The 17588-nt window shown below is 36.7% G+C and overlaps 1 protein-coding gene across 4 annotated transcripts in view; it reads left to right on the forward strand.

Annotated features, from left to right (window-relative positions):
* Nucleotides 1-17588, forward strand: part of ACBD6 (acyl-CoA binding domain containing 6) — a 233060-nt gene that overhangs the window by 4695 nt on the left and 210777 nt on the right. For all 4 annotated transcript variants that reach the window (XM_069065439.1, XM_069065440.1, XM_069065441.1 and 1 more), the window contains exons 2-3: nucleotides 5545-5609; nucleotides 9384-9480. In XM_069065439.1, coding sequence (XP_068921540.1) covers nucleotides 5545-5609; nucleotides 9384-9480 — 162 coding nt within the window. The remainder of the gene's footprint in view (nucleotides 1-5544; nucleotides 5610-9383; nucleotides 9481-17588) is intronic.

Here is a 17588-nt window from a genome sequence, read left to right on the forward strand (position 1 = left end):
TTTTTTTTTTTGGCCATTCTTTCCATTTACACTGTTGTGGTTATTTTGTGTATTGTTTTCTTAGTTCTGCTTACTTCACTGTATCAGTTCACATAGATTTTTCCATACTTACCTGCATTCTTCACATTTGTCATTTTATACAGCAGAGTAATAATCCATTACATTCATAAATTACAATTTGTTTAGCCATATCCTCATTTGATGGTTTTTCTATCTTAAGCAGAGTACAGTGGGCATTTTCAAGGTGGCTTAAGGTCTTTTATGTGGAAAATCAGCTATTGTGCTGTGCTGAAGATGTAACTGGAGGTGCAAGCATAGACCAGCTTTTATGAGCACCAGTCCCAGCATTGAGTGGTGCTGAATTAGAACTTTGGAGGAGGAGGCTTTGATATTACCTTGGTTTTTTGGGTTATTTGCTCCTTTTTTTTTCCAAAAAAGGTAGAAATAAACAGGTGCAGCTACGTGTCATTCTGGACAGTGTAAATATAGCTACTTTTCTGTAAAATTAAATAGTGATAGACCAAAATAGCCTCCTAACAAGTATTTTTCTTGCTCTTTAGAAGTTTTCACTATTGCTGCCTACTAATAAGTGTTTGACTTAGCAGTACACCATTGATACCTTCTAAATCACTCAGTAGACCTTTTCTCCTTGTTATGAGATCAGAGGACTTCAGATTGGAAGGGACGCTAGAGATCATGAACTATAATAATCCTCGTCTTTCCAGATAAGGAAGCTGAAGTTGAGTAAGTTGTTTTAAGTCACATAGGTAGCAGAGCCAGGATTCAAATCCAGGTCCTTTGACTTCTATTTCCTGTAATGGAAAAAGCATTTATTCTTCTATCCCATTTTATTGTTTTCATATTTCAAGAATTTTTGTTAGGGTCTTGTGTGGACTTACTCTGAAGTCTGTAAATTAATCACTGTAGAAACATATGACTTTTCTGCATATAAGAAGAACATATAGTGATATCCTATACAATGATAGGATTTTAGATCTATGGATAAGGTGACCATAGGCCCTAATTTTCTCTATCACATTCTCCCTAGATCACTACCCTCACTCCTGGAATTAAACAAAGGAACAACAGCCGCCCCCCTCCCCCATTCTTTGTTTTGTTATGACTGTTAGTTGAACATTGCTTTAAGCAGAGCTCACTTGAGTGACAGAGGAAACTCTCATTGTCACTTTGTGAAATTGTTCCTAATCTGTCTCTAAAAGAGTTCAGTCAAAATTGAGTGAAACTTATTTTCCCCACACTTAGTACATGTAAAAATAGCAGTACATGTAAAAATAGCTAAGTGTCTTTGTTTTGTTTAAACCGCTTTGTTAAAGAAGCAGTATTTTCCAGTACAAAGAACTCTGGGTTTAGAGCTTAGTTTAAATCTCAGACATGCTACTTCTAGCTATGTGACCTTGAGACAGTGAATGTCTCTGGGACTTAGTTTCCCACCTGTAAAATGAGGGACTAGTGGGCTTTTAAGGTCCCTTTTAACTCAAAATCTATGATCCTGTGATCTTCTGGGAAATTGATTCCCTGACATTTGTCAAAATATAAATTAGCAAGCCACATAGTGTAGCTCAGTGGATGATGTTGGACTGTCCACTGTCAAGTCAGGAAGACTTTAGTTTGACTCTTCAGATACTAAAGATCACGGGCAAGTCATGTAACCTGTGTATGTCTGTGTTCTCAAATGTCAATGGGATAACAATACTTCTCTCACAGGATTGTAAGGATCAGATGAGATAACATGTAAAGTGTTTTGCATATCTACATAAGATATATATGACATAACATCACATATAATAGATAAATACTAGCTACCCTGATAGGCTGGTTTATTCAGTTTTATAAGATTGTTCAGGAGATAAGACTTCTTAGATACATCCTCTGGAAAAAGTCACCATGTTCTTCAGCATCATGACTTACTAATTCCTTTTCACCAACTATATTTAGCTTTCTGAGGCTTGTAATACTATAGTTTTAAAAACGAAGGCCATATTTCTGATCTTTAAAGAAACAAGCAAACATTTGCTCATTAACATTACTATTTCTTTGATACTGGGATCAAAGATAGAGGTATCCTCAGATCTCTTTATTAAAAACCATAAAAAAAAGATGATGACAAGGATTTTACATACTAATAAAAACAGTACTATAGGTTTTAATAAATTGAACTTTAAATTTTACCATCTTGCTTTGAGAAGTTTGCTCCTAGAAAGTCAATGGCTATAAGAGTTAAAAGTCAATGATAGTAATAGTTCCCCTGCTGAACTCTTACTTTGACTAGAGGTAACCTTGGGTTTTTGAGACCCAAATTTCAAAATGCTGGTAAAGTTCATACTCTTTCAGGTTTGCCCAGCTGTACATACTTTAAATACAGTACTGTCCTGGTGATGGAGGACCAGCATAGCTAAGTTTGGGAGGCTTCTCAGCAGGTTTCCTCCAGGATGATGAATTTTTGAGGGCATAGTGACTGGCAAAAATTTTGCTTAGGTTTGAAGGGTCTGTGCCCGGCTTTAATGGAGGGAATATTGATATTGACAGAATCAGGGATCCTTGAGTAGAAAGTGATAATAGTAATCATTATACTTTTTAACCAAGTACTTTCCTTACAATAACTTTAATTTTTTAAGGGGATTGAGCCCCGGATGAAGGGTGGTACTACAAGTCCACACTAGTGGAAAACTGAAGTCCAGGTTTTTTCTTTTTTCTTTTCTCTTCTTTTTTTTTTTTTTAAAGCAATTGGGGTTAAGTAACTTGCTCAAGGTTCCACGGCCAGTTATTTTTGTGTGGGTGCCTAGTATCGGAGGCCGGAACCGATCCCAGGTCTCCCAACGCTGGGACCGACGCTCTTACCACCTGGCCTCCCCGAGTCCAGGTTTTTTCATTCTAAGTCTGGGACTTTTTCCACTGTTCTTTATCTTCTTGACTTGTTAAATAAGAGAGACTAGGGAAGCAGAGCAGTAGGAGAGTTGTAAATCAGTCATAACAGTGATTATGTAAAATTTGCAATATCCGCTCTTACTGATGTTAGTAATGTCATCTTTACATATAAAAGCAGGTTCAGACGATCTCCTTTTTACTTTTTTTGTCATGACTTGACAAATTCTCATTGTTCTAGTCTAATTTAGTCATTAGTTTTTATTCTTTTTCCTAAAGTGACAGCATTGATAATTTTTCAGGTATGACTAATCAGGTAATTTTTCAGGTATGACTAATATGACTAATCAACCCCCCTAAAATATATGCGCAACATACTTTAAAGTTTAATCTGCATTATTATTATTTTCTGCTGATGTCTGAGGTGTAAACGTTCACATTAGAAATTTAACAGTTGTTTCTCAAAACCTGTATGAGCTTACTCCAGGATAACATAACCCCAGACTGTAATACAATGTAATGTCTATTATAAAGGATGTCTGTGAAACATTAGCAATTTCAACTAGTAGTGTCTTTACTGTCAGCATAGAATGTAGATGTTCAGAATCTAATAGCCTTTTATTTTTTTTAACTGGGAGATGCTTTGCCCATTCTGGACTCAGTACAGCAAGAGCCTGTTTAATCAACTCAGTTATTAGCTTGGGAAACAAAAAAAAAAACATTAAAAACCAGAATACATCTTTGGCTGACTTGACAAAATATCTAATGATGATAGCTGCTTCTGACTTAAATGGTTAGTAGTACCAACACAACTACAGGTACTAATTTGCTGATTATTGATAACATTTAATTTAGATTTTTATGCATCCAGATAAGTATTATGTATTTCCCACAATTCTTCCAGTACTTTGCAAGTAGGTGTAATAAAATACTAGAGGCTGTATGTATTACTGGGAATAATTTTGTATGCAGAGTAGCCTGAAATAAACTTATTTTTTTTCCCTTGAAAGATTCTTAGGTTGGTTATGGATTTGAAACTTGCCGCCAAAATAGAAAATTATCATACTGATAGTTATACTACATACTCGTTAAAGATAAACTGGTCTCTAGAATACATTTTGTTTAAAATCACTTGATAACTGGATGAACAAATATCTAGGAGGATAAAGCTCTTTTATGAGAAGTCTTCTTTATTTCAAAACAAATCATACACAGTGAAATTTTTTTTTTTTTTAGCTTTTTGGAGGGGGGAAGGCAGGGCAGTTGGGGTTAAGTGACTTGCCTAAGGTCACACGGCTATTAAGTGTTAAATGTCTGAGTCCACATTTGAGCTCAAGTCCTCCTGACTTCAGGACCGGTGCTGTATCACAGTGAAATCTTATAAGGCATGTCAAGTAGAGCTGGGAAAAACATTTTAGTGTGTAGTTTCTTTTTGTCCCAGCTCAGCTGAAGGTAAGACTTTGCCTTAGACAAAATTAAGAGTCTGAGTGCCTTGTTCATCTGTTGTCTCCTCTTGAAACTTTCCCTCCATCCCTGGAGATTCACTTTCTGATGATTCCTTCTTTATTTTAGATAGATCACTGACCTTTTGCTCCCATGTCAAAACAAGTAATAAAACTGAAACCAGAGAGGTAAAGCCAGTTGTCTGAAGTCACAGAGTGAGGTCATGAAGAAAAGGGACCATAACCTAATCCAGTTTTCTTTTTCCAGTACTAGGGACTGATTACACTGTAAGTTGGACTCAGTCAGAGCTGGTGTTATTTCCTTCAGTTTGTATTATTTGTATTATTATCTTTTCTCCTAATGTTGAATGGAAAGCCTTTACCTTTATTAAAGTAATTTAGGGAAGATTGTGGGAAGATATTTTGGTGAACTAGAAGGGCCTCTGAAATTGTTCTAGGCCAAGTGGTTGGCTTGAAGTCAAATTTAATTTATTCTCCATTTGTACCTGGTCTCCCTTCTTCTCTGGTAAAACTGATAGAACCATAGTACCTGAAAATATTGGGAGAAGGGAAGTCTGAGTCCCTTACTACAACCTATTCTGGGACCTAGATTCTTTCCAGACTTACATGGGGAGTCCCCCCCCACATTTTTTTTTTGCTTATACCTCCCTTACCCTTACAGGAGCCACATTTTATGTTTTCTGGTACATTTGAAATTGTTTTAAATTTTATTTTTTTGGTTAAAATAGCTCCTATTATTTCATATTATTTCTACATTTAGTTATTGAGATTTCTACAAAGAAGTCTACCATTGGAATTTATCCTATATGTTAATAGTAGTAATATTGTACTTAATAATTTCAAAGAGCAAGAATATTCTACAATTAAAGATTTTAAAGGGTTATTTCTTTTAGAAATAATACTGGGGCAGCCAGGTGGCTTAGTGAGTAAGAGCACTGGCCCCAGAGTCGGGATGACCTGGGATCGAATCTGGGCTCCGATACTTAGCACCACACCCAGAAATAACTGGCCGTGTAACCTTGAGCAAGTTACTTAACCCCAATTGCTTTAAAAAAAAAAAAAGAAAGAATACTAAAGTTTGCTTTTACCACAGATATTTTCTTAATTATAGTAATTAAATACATATAATTCATTTGCAGTAAGAAAAATGTTTCTCAGGTATTTAAATAAATAAGATATTGATATTTTTTTTCTCTAGGTCAAAGTTGGAAATTGTAATACACCTAAACCAAGCTTCTTTGATTTTGAGGGGAAACAGAAATGGTAAGACAGAATTCTTGGAATTTCTATTTGATCTTGTTAAAAAATATTTTAGGTCTATAGGAATTAAGAAGTAATGAGCAGATTAGAGTATTATTCTTAGATTAATCTCTCTCAGGTCTAATGACATTCAAACAGTTTGTAGAGAGATTAAAAGAATCCGCTTTTATCTAAGGTTCTTATGTACTGTGAGTTTGTTGGATAGCCAGTCTTTGATTTACTCAGTCTTACCTAGGGATGTTCTCCTTGGCCTCAGCTGGGTGATGGGTCACAAACACTAGTTTTTCCTCTCTCTCCTGCTACTGTTTAGAATTTTCCCTTTCCTGTCCCTTTCTTATCTTGTCCTAGTGTCAGGCAGGATGGAGACTTCTGTAGCAGGAGGAGCAAAAGAGAGAAAGAAGGGAAGGTGAGTCTTCTTGACTGCATTCCCTCTACTCATACGCTGCTATTACTGATCTTGTTGGTAGTAAATCTAGACTGTCATCATCTTTTCACTGCCCCAGGACTTGTCCTATTTCTGTCTCCACAGGCTCCATACTCTTCCAGCGCCTTGGAACCTGTAATGAGTAGCTTGTTTTTGGAATACCAACAGATACTTCTAAGCATCTTTTCCTCCTTAACTCTTGTAGTACTTTATGTGCACACATATACACACAACTTTGTGTGGCACAGTTTACCTTATGTTGTAATTATTTTTTTCTTATTAGTAGCGGATGTGAGAGAAATTATTATTTTTCTCTTATATTGATAACCAACTATTAAATTAGGATTAAGGTTTTCCCTTCCTACTTCCTTATTCAGAAACCAGCCCCTGTAGATTATTCAGCCGGTCTCTGAAGGACATTGCCAATAGATGAGATTGCCCAAATCCTCTGAGTACATGCTTCTAGATGTTGGGTGCCACCCCACCCTACCAGAAGACCTTGCTTAGAATCCAGTCTAGGCAAGTTCCTACACTTAGGAGAGAAGTCCCTGTCCTTGGAACCTTCCATTAAAATTTAGGGTGACCCAGCTTCCCTAAGAAAGGGAAAACCAACCAGAGTGGTTTGGATAGAGATGGATTCTTTTGTCCAGATTGCTGGAGGTGACTGAATCTCATGGTCAGGTCATATTCTCAGCTTGGAGGAGCTAAAGATTTTTTTTGCCCACCTCCTCATTAATATGTCTGCCCCTTATTGCTTGTTAACCAGTCAGAGTTGATTTCTCCCATCAGGGACACCCACCCACCCCCCTTTTCCAAAGGCTTTTAAGCATTCAGTGTTTTGGGTGGAGTTGCCTTTTGGTTGTCAAGAGGAACCACTGACCTTAATTTCTTGATTGTCCACTAGCCAAATTAATAACTTAGTTATTAATTATCCAGAAACTCTTGAGAACATTCGGTACAGCTGGAGAGAAGAGTGGCCTGAGATTTAATCTCCTTTCTTCCCCCTAAAGACGTTGTATGGCATAATCACCATCTTTTTTCTGCTTTAACTCAAACGTTTTGTTCTTTGGGCTCAACTTTAAGATGTTAGAGATCTTAGACATAGAATTAAGATATCATTAATAAAATTAAGATGCAGTAACTAAGAAAACTAATGCAACCTGAGGCTGCATTAAGAGAGGCAGAGCATCTAGGAATTTAGAGGTCATGGTTCCACTATGCTTTGGTCAGACCACATCTGGAAATACTGTGTCCAGTTCTAGGCACCACATTTTAGGAAGGACATTGATAAGTAGAGGATTGTTTAAAAGAAAGCTGTTGTTTGAAGGTGATGCCATGACTTGCAAGTGAATTGGATTTAAGCGAGGGAGGACTGTGCAAAGTCCCCAGCCTCACCTTCTCCTCCAGAATCATCTGGGTACAGTGGCAAGATATGTATCAGGAAGACTGGAGATGGCCCAGGTGAGGGCTCAGTTTGACTGAGTCAGTCCTCATTCAGTAATTTAGGCTGGGTGAGAAATGAGGCAAAGAATGGCCTCTTCTACCTAGTCAAAAAAAAATCATTCTGGGAGGGGATTAGGTCAGGATTCCTGACCTGAAAGACCTACAAGAAACAAATTCTGTTTACATAGACTGAGGCAATGGAGGCTCAAACAGTGACCACTTTGTAGGGCTTGGGCTGGGACCTATTGCTGACCAATCGATGAGAGCCAGAGTGAATTGGGTTTAAGGCACAACCTGGCCATAGGTAGAGGCTAAAATTAAAATAGGCTAATTTTCTTCAGACCATAGATAGATTTTTAGTGGCTCATTTTCCAAGTAAAGGTATAATTAATAGTGACTAGTGGAAGGTGGGTTAAGCGGAGCATGGACAAAGCCCTACATTTTTACTTTCTTTTATATCTACATTTTTCACGGGCTGCCTGAAATCCTTCGGTGGATAGCAAACAGCCCATGGGTCGGCCGTATGTTGTGCAGGCCTGGTTTAAGGCATGGTCCATAGGAAGGAAATCTAACCCATAAAGCCAAAGATATCTTTCCAGTTTTCAGTGCTCAAAATTTACATTCCTTTGAGCAGAGCACAGCTAAGGACCCTGTGTGGACAGAGGAGGAGGAGAAAGGGAGGGAGGGAGGATCTGTATTGCCCAACTGGAAAGGACCAGTTGGGGCTCCATTGTGTCAGCCTGTATTACTCACAGGTTGTTGTTTGTCCTTCTTTCTTGAAGAGGATCATGGCATCGGGAAGGTGATGCTATCTATGACTTGCAAGTGAATTGGATTTAAGTGAGAGAAGGCTTTGCAGAATCACCAGCCTCACTTTCTCCTCCAGAGCTGTCTGGATGCAGTGGCAAGATATAAATCAGAATGACCAGGAGAGGCCCCCCCCAAAAGAAAGTAACTAATACAGTGAAAAGTTTTGAAATCATTCCCTATGTGTCTAGGTTGAAGGACTTGGACATAGATAGTCTGGAAGACTTGATAGATGTCTTTAAGTTTTTTAATGTGTCTTGAGTGGCCAGTTGCAAAGAGGCAAACATAGGCTTGATCTAAGGAAAAACCCTGAAGTGGTATGAACCACTTGTTGTTTGTATGGAAGAGAATTCTCTTTTAGATGTGGGTTGGATTATATGACTTCTGGGGTACTTTCCAACTCTAAGATTCTTTGAATATGCCAACAGAGTAGAAATTGTGTATGATATGAATATCTCCTGAACCCTTCCCGGTTCTCTCCAGTGTGCCTGATTCAGTTGTAGAACCTTGTAGTCAGATGTTGGACCATTATGTATGCTGGCGTGGAAATCTAACTGAGTATTATGGAAAAAAAATTAAAAAAAACTTTTCTATTTAAAAAAGGGGAAGGTAACATGTCAAACAGTTGACTTAGAAATTAATTTGTGTCATAAGTAATTTTTTTTAAGTTTGTTCAGTTGCATTTGTTTAACTGGTAGATTGTTTGAGCTAAAGTGTAGTTAGGGGCAAGGAAGATATTTATATGTAGTTAAGTGGGATGTGTTTCAGGGTCAGTTTGAAAAGTAATGGTCTGAATTATTACTGTAACTCCAGAACTTTGAGATCGCTATAGGTCATTTTGGTAGTTTTCTGATAGGCTAGTGGTTCTCAAAGTGGGACCTGGGAATGGTTGGAGTCCTTGAGAACCTTTCAGGGGGTCTGTGAGAGTAAAGCTGTTTTCAAAAATACTAAGATACTTTAATGTTCAGTGTGGTAAATATTGATAGACATATATACTTTTTTTGGGGAGTCCTCATAAATGTTAAGAATAAAAGGGGTCCTGAGACCAAAAAGTTTGAGAAACACTATAGTGGATGATTCTGGATATTTCTTTTCAATTCTAGGGAAGCATGGAAGGCACTTGGAGATTCAAGTCCTAGCCAAGCAATGCAGGAATATATTGCAGTGGTTAAAAAATTGGATCCAAACTGGAATCCTCAGGTAAGACTCATAGAACAGATGCTGTTTAACAATTTAAGCATCTATAATTTTGTTGGTGTGGGTATTCCCTTCATTCCTTTTTATAATTCACATGGTCTTGAAGAGTTGCCATGGCCAAACAATTATTATCTTGTGATCAAACTGGTTATGAGTTTTTTTAAATTTAGTCTAGATGGTCCTTGGACAAAAAAACAGAGAACCTGTCGCTAAGCCTGTTTATAAAGCTTTTCTCATCTTCCTAGAGCTTGCAGAGCTTCCAGAGCTTAGATTCCATTGGCTTAGCCTTTGAGAGAATTTAGGGTCACCTTTTTACTATAGTCAGGAATGGAAGTAGAATGTTCGTGGAGGTAATGAATGCCATATATTCTGAAAATTTACTGAATTCATAGTTAATATAGTCAGTATTTTTCTGAGGAAAATATAAAAGTCAGGATAATGTTATGTTATTTTCCTGAATCAGTTATAAAATTACTTAAAAATTAAACTACTTAAATATTAACATAACTGTAGTCTGATATTATAAGTTTCTATGGGCCACATGTGAAAAAAAACATGATAACAGCTATTGGCCCAAGACTTCTTATACTTAAGTCAAATTCCATTGATTAGATATATATTTTTAAAAATTGCTGCAATTTTTGACACTATTTATTCTGGATATTCTTGTTTTTCTAGGTTTTTAAAAACTACTCTCACCTGCTATTCCTTCTACCTGTCAGACCTGTCTTTCTTAGTCTTTGCTGTAACTACCTCCAAGTCATGCCAGTTAAGTGTAGATGTCTCAAAAGGCTACATCTCCTCCCTCTACACAATTTTGCTTGGTGATCTCATCATCTCCAATGGTTTCAGTTGTCATCTCTATGCAAAATATTCTCAGATTTATTTATCCAACCTTAACCTCTCTCTTGAGCTCTAGACTTGCATCATCAACTTTCTCTTGGAAATCTTGAACTGATGTCCTGTAGCTATCTAAAAGGGGCAGCTAAGTGGTGCAGTGGGTAGAGCGCTGAGTCTGGAGTCAGGAAGACCTGAGTTCAAGAACCTTACATTAGATACTTAGAGATGTTGGACCCTGGGCAAGTCACTGTTTGTCTTGAGATGGAAATTGCAGGTCATTCCAGTATCTGCCAAGAAAACCCCAAATGGGTCATAAAGAGTCAGATACAACTAATTGACACAACAACAACGACAGTTATCTTAAACTCAGCATATCCAAATGGAAGTCATTATCTTTGCCACCAGAATTACTCCTCTAAACCTTGTGATTACTGTTGATGCCACCATTTTCCCCTTACCTTCAGGCAATCGAAGTATCTCAAACTTTTCATTTGTTCTTCCTCCATAAATCCATTCTGGGGCCAATTCTTGTTTTCATACCTGTACATCTCTTGTATATGTCTCCTTTTCACTCACATAAGCCACCACCCTGCTGCAACACTTCTCTCAGGCCTGGATTATATTGCCATAGTCTTTTGGTTGGTCTTCCACAGAGATTTACTTTCTCCAATCTATTCTGTACTCAACTGCCAAAATGATTTTTCTAGAGGACATATCACATCTTACTCAGTAAACTCTAATGGCTCCCTGTTGGCTCCAGGATCAAATATAAAATGGTTTGTTTGGCACTGAAAGTTCTTTACAACCTGGTCCCTTCCTGTCTTTCCAGTAATACCTTTCTAGACATTCCATCTCTGGACCCTGTGCCTCTTCACTAGCCTCCCCCATCCCTGGTGTGTTCTCCCTCCTCTTTCCTTTAAGACTGAACCCAAATCCCATTTTCTCTAAGAGGCCTTTCTTGGTCCTATCTGTTGCTAGTATCTTCTCTTCCCTTTGCACTGTGTTTATCTTATATGTACATGTTTTTTTGGGGGTGTATTGTCTCCCTTCCTAGAATGTGAGTTCCTTGAGGGCAGGGACCACGTTTTTGCCTTTCTTTATGTTGTCCCCTGTGCACACAGTAAGCCATTTATATAGGTAGGTCCTCATGACGAGGAATAATGAATCCATCCATGCACTGGTCTCAGTGCTTGAAGTTACACTGCATATTTCCATTGGGCTGCACCTGGTTACCATTTTTACGTAATTATAACATCAAATAATGCACATTGGGCCACTTCATATAAGATTCACTATTTGTACCAATTGGGATAATAAGGTTTGAAAGTGCTTTACATGTGTTGTCTCATTTAATCCTCAGTACAGTTTTGTAAGGTAGGTGCTCTTATCCCTATTTTTATATATATTTTATATTATGAGGAAACCGATGCTGGGAGAGGCTCAGTGACTTGCCCAGGGTCACACAGCTAGCAAATATCTGAGGTTAGATTAGAACTCAGTCTTGCTGACTTCAAGTCCAGCACTCTCTACCATGCCACTTAACTGCCTCTATATTTAACCAGTTTTATAAACTGGTTAACTCTGTAAACTTAATGATTTTTAGTTTCCTCATCTGTAAAATGGGGGGAAATAATATTTGTATTATTTTACTTCACAGATTTTAGTTGCTCAAATTAGATAATGTATGGAAATTGCTTTGCAGACTTAAAAAATTCTATTTATGAATGTCAGTTATTATTTGAACATTTTCATATGATTTCTGGTTTTAAAAAAAATATCAGAAACATTCATGAAATATCCACCTGTGCTCCAGTGGGTAGTTATTGAAATACTATAATCCTAGCCTTCTGAGGGTTTGCAGTCTAAAATAAGGAACACCTTATCTTCTATCTAGACACATATTTAAATACAGTAACCTTTTCAAAAGTGTTCCAAGGCTAAAGTGATTCGTAGTTTTTGAATTCCTATGAAAATGAGTACAGGTGTTGGAAATTTGTGTTTTTAAAGTGTCTTGACATCTAAACTTGGGAATTTACTTTTTATAACATAGCCAAAGCATAACCAAAATAAATGAGTAGTAAAGAAAGATTCATGGTCACCTGTGACAACAGCTATAGCCAGATGGTCTGAAGAGAGAATATTCTGAACCTTGTAGCCCTGGTTTTAAGGGGGGGCTTTGCATCTAAGTCTGCCTGCTGCCTAGAACATCACAAAACTATAGGAGTACAAAATACAGAAAATTTCAAACAGTTATTTCCCATTGGAGAAATGTTTTTGGCTTAAAAAAATTAATAATAGGGCTAAAAAAGAGGACATTCTTCAGTCTGATCAGCTAGTTGGCTGTTTCAATTTGTTGCTTTTGCAAAGATAATTGCCAAAAAAAATACATGCAGCCTGTATACTTATATCTTCATAACTTTTAATAGTTCTCTTTAAAGCTATCTTGCTTCTGATATTCCATTTTTCTGTGCTTAGTGTGTTAAATAGTGCTTTTCACATAAGTTCCCCTTTCTTAGTATTTTACAGTTAGAGTGACTGAGTGTGTCAAAATTCTTATTTAATCTCTTATTTAATCTTGTGTCTGATTGTGATGCAAATGGTCTATTTCCAGGTCTCACTGAATGAAGCTTAATAATGTCTTTTTTTTTGCAAACAGTAATTTAAATGAACATTTGGTTCTCATTAAATGAAATAGATTACAGTTTAGTGTTTAGCCAAATGTGAAACGAGGATATTTGTTGCTTTTCTGAGATATTTCAATCTTGTCATCCACAAATATTTATTAAGGTGCTTGCTCTGTTCTGGTCATTGTGCTGAGTAAGATACTGAGAGCACAAGGACGAAGTATGAGACCATCCATACTTGTAAGGAGCTTGTATTCTGGTGGGGGAGATAACAAGGTTATTGTAAACATATAAAGCATAAATATGAAGTCAATAAATGCAAATACAAAGTAGTATTAGTACAAAGTATTTTGAGAAGGTGATCACAAGTAGTTGTGATCCAGAAAGGCTTTGTGCAGAATATGCCACTCAAAGGCAGGGAGATACTCTTGTCAGCTGGAGGTACGAGGGGAACAGATTCCAGGCATGTGGAATGGCCAGTACAAAGCCATGAAGACAGGAAATAGTGTTCTGTATGAGGAACAGAAAGGAAGCCAGTTTGGCTAGATCAAAGAGTGCCAGAGTCTAGGTCCTCAAGTGTGGCCCTTTGACTGAATCCAAATTTCACAGAACAGATCTCCTTAATAAAAGGATTTGTTCTGTAAAACCTATGGTGACAGACTTGAAGCAGGGAGACCAGTTAGGAGAGGGTGTTGCCAACAATTGAGGGAAAAGGTAATAAAAACCTGAATTAAGGTGGACAGTGCAGGAATTTGTTTTTCTTGACTAGAGGCAGCTGTAGACAGAGTACTGGGTCTGGAGTCAGGAAGACATGAGTTCAGATATGTGTGTTCCTGGGCAAGTCACTTAACCTTCTGCTTCAGTTTCCTCGTCTATAAAATGTGAATAAGTAATACTACCTAATTCTCAGGGTTGTTGTGAGGAGCAAATGAGATATTTGTGAAGCACCTAGCACAAGTGATTACGGAGTAGTAGGAACTTGATAAATATTTATTGGTTGATTGATATATAAGGTGACTCTAAGAATTACTTTTGAACCTTCATTTTCTTCCAGACTTTTCTCCACATACATACGAAATATATTCTGTAGTGGCCACAAGAGGGAGCTAAGTTCATTTTAATGACTGTGGAAGACTGCATCAAGTTTTGGCAAAAAATAGTTGATATCAGACATCTGCCTTGTTCTTCATAATTTGACTTAGTGAAAAACAACAGCCCTACCCTCTCTCTATCATCCCCCCCCCCCAAAAAAAAAACCTTTTGTATTTAGGGTCTTCAGAATGTCCTCTTAGTGTCTTTTCCTGCCTTACCTTCCTACCCTAATTTCCTCCAGCCAATGACTTCTTTTGTAGTTTTTGAAGTGGGTGATGGATAATGGGTAATAACTTTATATTCATGGGGAACTGAGCGTAGGCTTGATATACCTTGGTCTTTGAAATGGACAATTACATAGAATTCAGAAAATCTTTTGTTTTTCTATCTTTTTTATTTAAATTTTCTTTATCATGAACTGCTGTTATCAATAAACATGTATATTTAAGTTTATAGAGAACAAAAAGTATATGAAACTTTATGTATAATTTTTTAAAAAATATATTAAGTTTAACAAGTTAGTTATAAAATTGCCTTGACTTGTGACCCCTTCTGAATTTTTTTCTTCTTTGTACTTTTTATATTTCATTGATCCTCTTTTTTTTTCCACATTTCTGTCCCTAAACATTAGCTTCCTTCTCTCTTCTACAGTGCCTTCCTTGTAGTAAATAAGTACAGTCAGGTGGAACAATTCAAAACACTGAACATGTCTGAAAAGATATGTCTTAACACCTCTAGCCTATCACTTTTCTGCCAGGAGCTGGGTGATATGTTTCATCAGTCTTCTGAAATTATGATAACTCATTATATTGATTAGAATTCTATAATCTTTCAAATATAATAATATAATATGTCATAATGACAATCTTTCAGAATTGTTTTCCTTTACATCATTGTTATTGTGTATATTTATTTATTGGTTCTGCCCATTTTGCTTTGCATCAGTTTATATAGTCTTTCCCAGTTTCTATGAATTTCTTGTTCATCATATCTTATATTCCATTCCATTAACATACTACAGTTCTTATGATGTAGTAATATTCCATTGCAGTCATTTGCCACAATTAATTCACAATACTAGTTGATAGACATCAATTTTATTTCTGTTTCTTGGCTACAGTAAAAGTGTTAACAGCAAATTTTGAACCCATTCATCTACATATAGGTGTTAATGCCATATCCCTTTTGCTTTTGAACTCTAAGAACTGATTTAATAAAAAAGCAGATAAATTCATGTACATATTTATCCCTAAAGGTTATGAGTTTTGGAAGTGATATTTTAAGGACTAATAAAACTGTTTTGCTTATTTCTGAAATTCAGTCTTAAAGGCAGTATCATACAGTGGAATAGTATGCTTTGAACTGCATTCAGACTCCCTCAGCTCTTTCTGCATGTGGATATAGTGGAAAGATCACTGTTATCTGGAGTCTTGGGGACTGGAATTTGAACCCAGGCTCTGATTTCCACATAATATTATGTTGGGAGGGAAAGGAAGGGAAGAGAAGAGAAAAGAAGGGAAAGGAAAGAAATAAGCATTTATATGTCCTGCTGTGTTCCAGACACTGTCCTAAGTGCTTTTAAAAACATTATCTCATTTGGTCCTCACAACAGCCCTTGAAGGTAGGTGTACTATTATTATCCTCATTTTACATTTGAGGAAACTGAGGCATACAGAAGTTAAGCGCCTTGCCCAGGGTCATACAACTAGTAAATGTCTGAGACTGGATTTGAACTCAGGTCTTCCTTACTCTAGGGCCAGCACTCTTACTTACTGGGCTACCAGCTGCCTCTGTGTAGCCTTGGAAAGGTTAGTTAACCTCTCTCGATTTGAATTTTCTGATCTAAGAATGAGAGATCTGGACAAGCCAAGTGATTCCCAATCTTTTTGAATATAAGGATCCTTTTGTAGTGTTACTTTTTTTAGTTATCTGACATGATAGTAATTTACACTATTAGTTAGTATCCAAAGACTGAGAAAATATATGAATTGAGAAAGCACATCAGTGTTCTTATTTCAGTGATTTTTTTGCATGATTTATAAATGATTAATCATAGCATATATGTATATTCAAAAAATAGCAAAATACTAGATATAAGACATGTAATCAGTGCAGGGATAGTTCAATATTAGAAAAACTATGAGTATAATTGACCATATCAATAACAAAAACAATAAAAATTGTAGGATTACATCAATAGATACAGAAAAAAAGCTTTTGACAAAATACAATACCCATTCCCATTAAAAACATTAGAAGGCATAGGAATAAATGGTGCTTTTCTTCAAATAAGTAATATTTGACTAAAACCAAGAGTAATCATTATCTGTAATTAGGCATAATCTAAAAGCCTATCCAATAAGACTGATGAAACAAAGATATTTTTTATTACCGTTATTCTTTAATATTGTACTACAAATGCTGTCTGTAACAATAAGTCAAGAAAAAGAAATCAAAGGAATAAACATAAGCAGCCAGGAAACAAAACTAATACTTTTTGTATATGGTGGTATACTTAGAGAATCCTAGAGAATTAACTTAAAAATAGCCTAATTGAAGCAGTGAACAACTTTATCAGAGTTGCAGGGTATAAAATAAATCCACATAAGTCATTAGCATTTCTATATATTACCAACAAAATCCACCAGGAAGAGATAGAAAAAGAAATTCTATCTAAAATAACTGCAGACAGTATAAAACACTTAGGAGTCTACCTGCCAAAACACATGTAGGAACCGTATGACACAATTACAAAACATTCTTTGCACAAATAAAAGACATATCTAAATGATTGGGAAAAAATATTAATTGCTCATGGGTGGGCTGAGAGTCAGTATTACATAAATTAATTTACTTATTCAGTGCCATACCAATCAAACTACCGATGAATTACTTTATAGAACTAGAAAAAAATGTTAACATTCATCTGGAGGAACCAAAAGTCAAGATTATCAAGGTAATCAGTTTTTTAAAATGTGGAGGAAGGGGACTTAGCAGTCCACATTTCAGGCTACATTACAAAGCAGTAATTGTCAAAAGAGTTTGTTAGAATTGTTGATCTTTGGGATAGATTAGGTAAGAGAATCCAGAAGCAAATAAATACAGCAACCTAATGTTTGTATCTTTGGGTTTATCAAACACTAGCTTACTGTATTCATTTGCTTAACTGGCCAACTTCAAAGTGTTCTTCCTAAAGTACAGGCCTGACCACATCATTCCCATGCTCAATAAACTCTCCAGTAGCTCCCTGTCACCAAGGTTAGATAGAGAATTGTTTGGCTTCTGCCTTCGCTTCGCCCATTTCCTTTGCCAGGCACTCTGTGATCCAGTGACACTGCCCTCCTTACTGTTTCGTACACAAGAAACTCCATCCCCCAGTTCTGGGCATTTTTTTTCTGCATCCCCTGTACATGGGATGTTTTCCCTCATCTCTGTCTCCTGGCTTCCTTCAAGTCCCATCTTACATCCTGTTTTTTACGGGAAGTTTTCCCCCACCCCTCTTCTACCTAGTGCCTTCCCTCTGTTGATCATCTCCAATTCATGCTGCACGTAGCC

The sequence above is a fragment of the Petaurus breviceps genome, unplaced genomic scaffold (genome assembly GCF_028583685.1).
Source record: "Petaurus breviceps papuanus isolate PSGF00001 unplaced genomic scaffold, PetGlider_PUasm1.0 90692, whole genome shotgun sequence".
Classification (NCBI taxonomy): domain Eukaryota; kingdom Metazoa; phylum Chordata; class Mammalia; order Diprotodontia; family Petauridae; genus Petaurus; species Petaurus breviceps.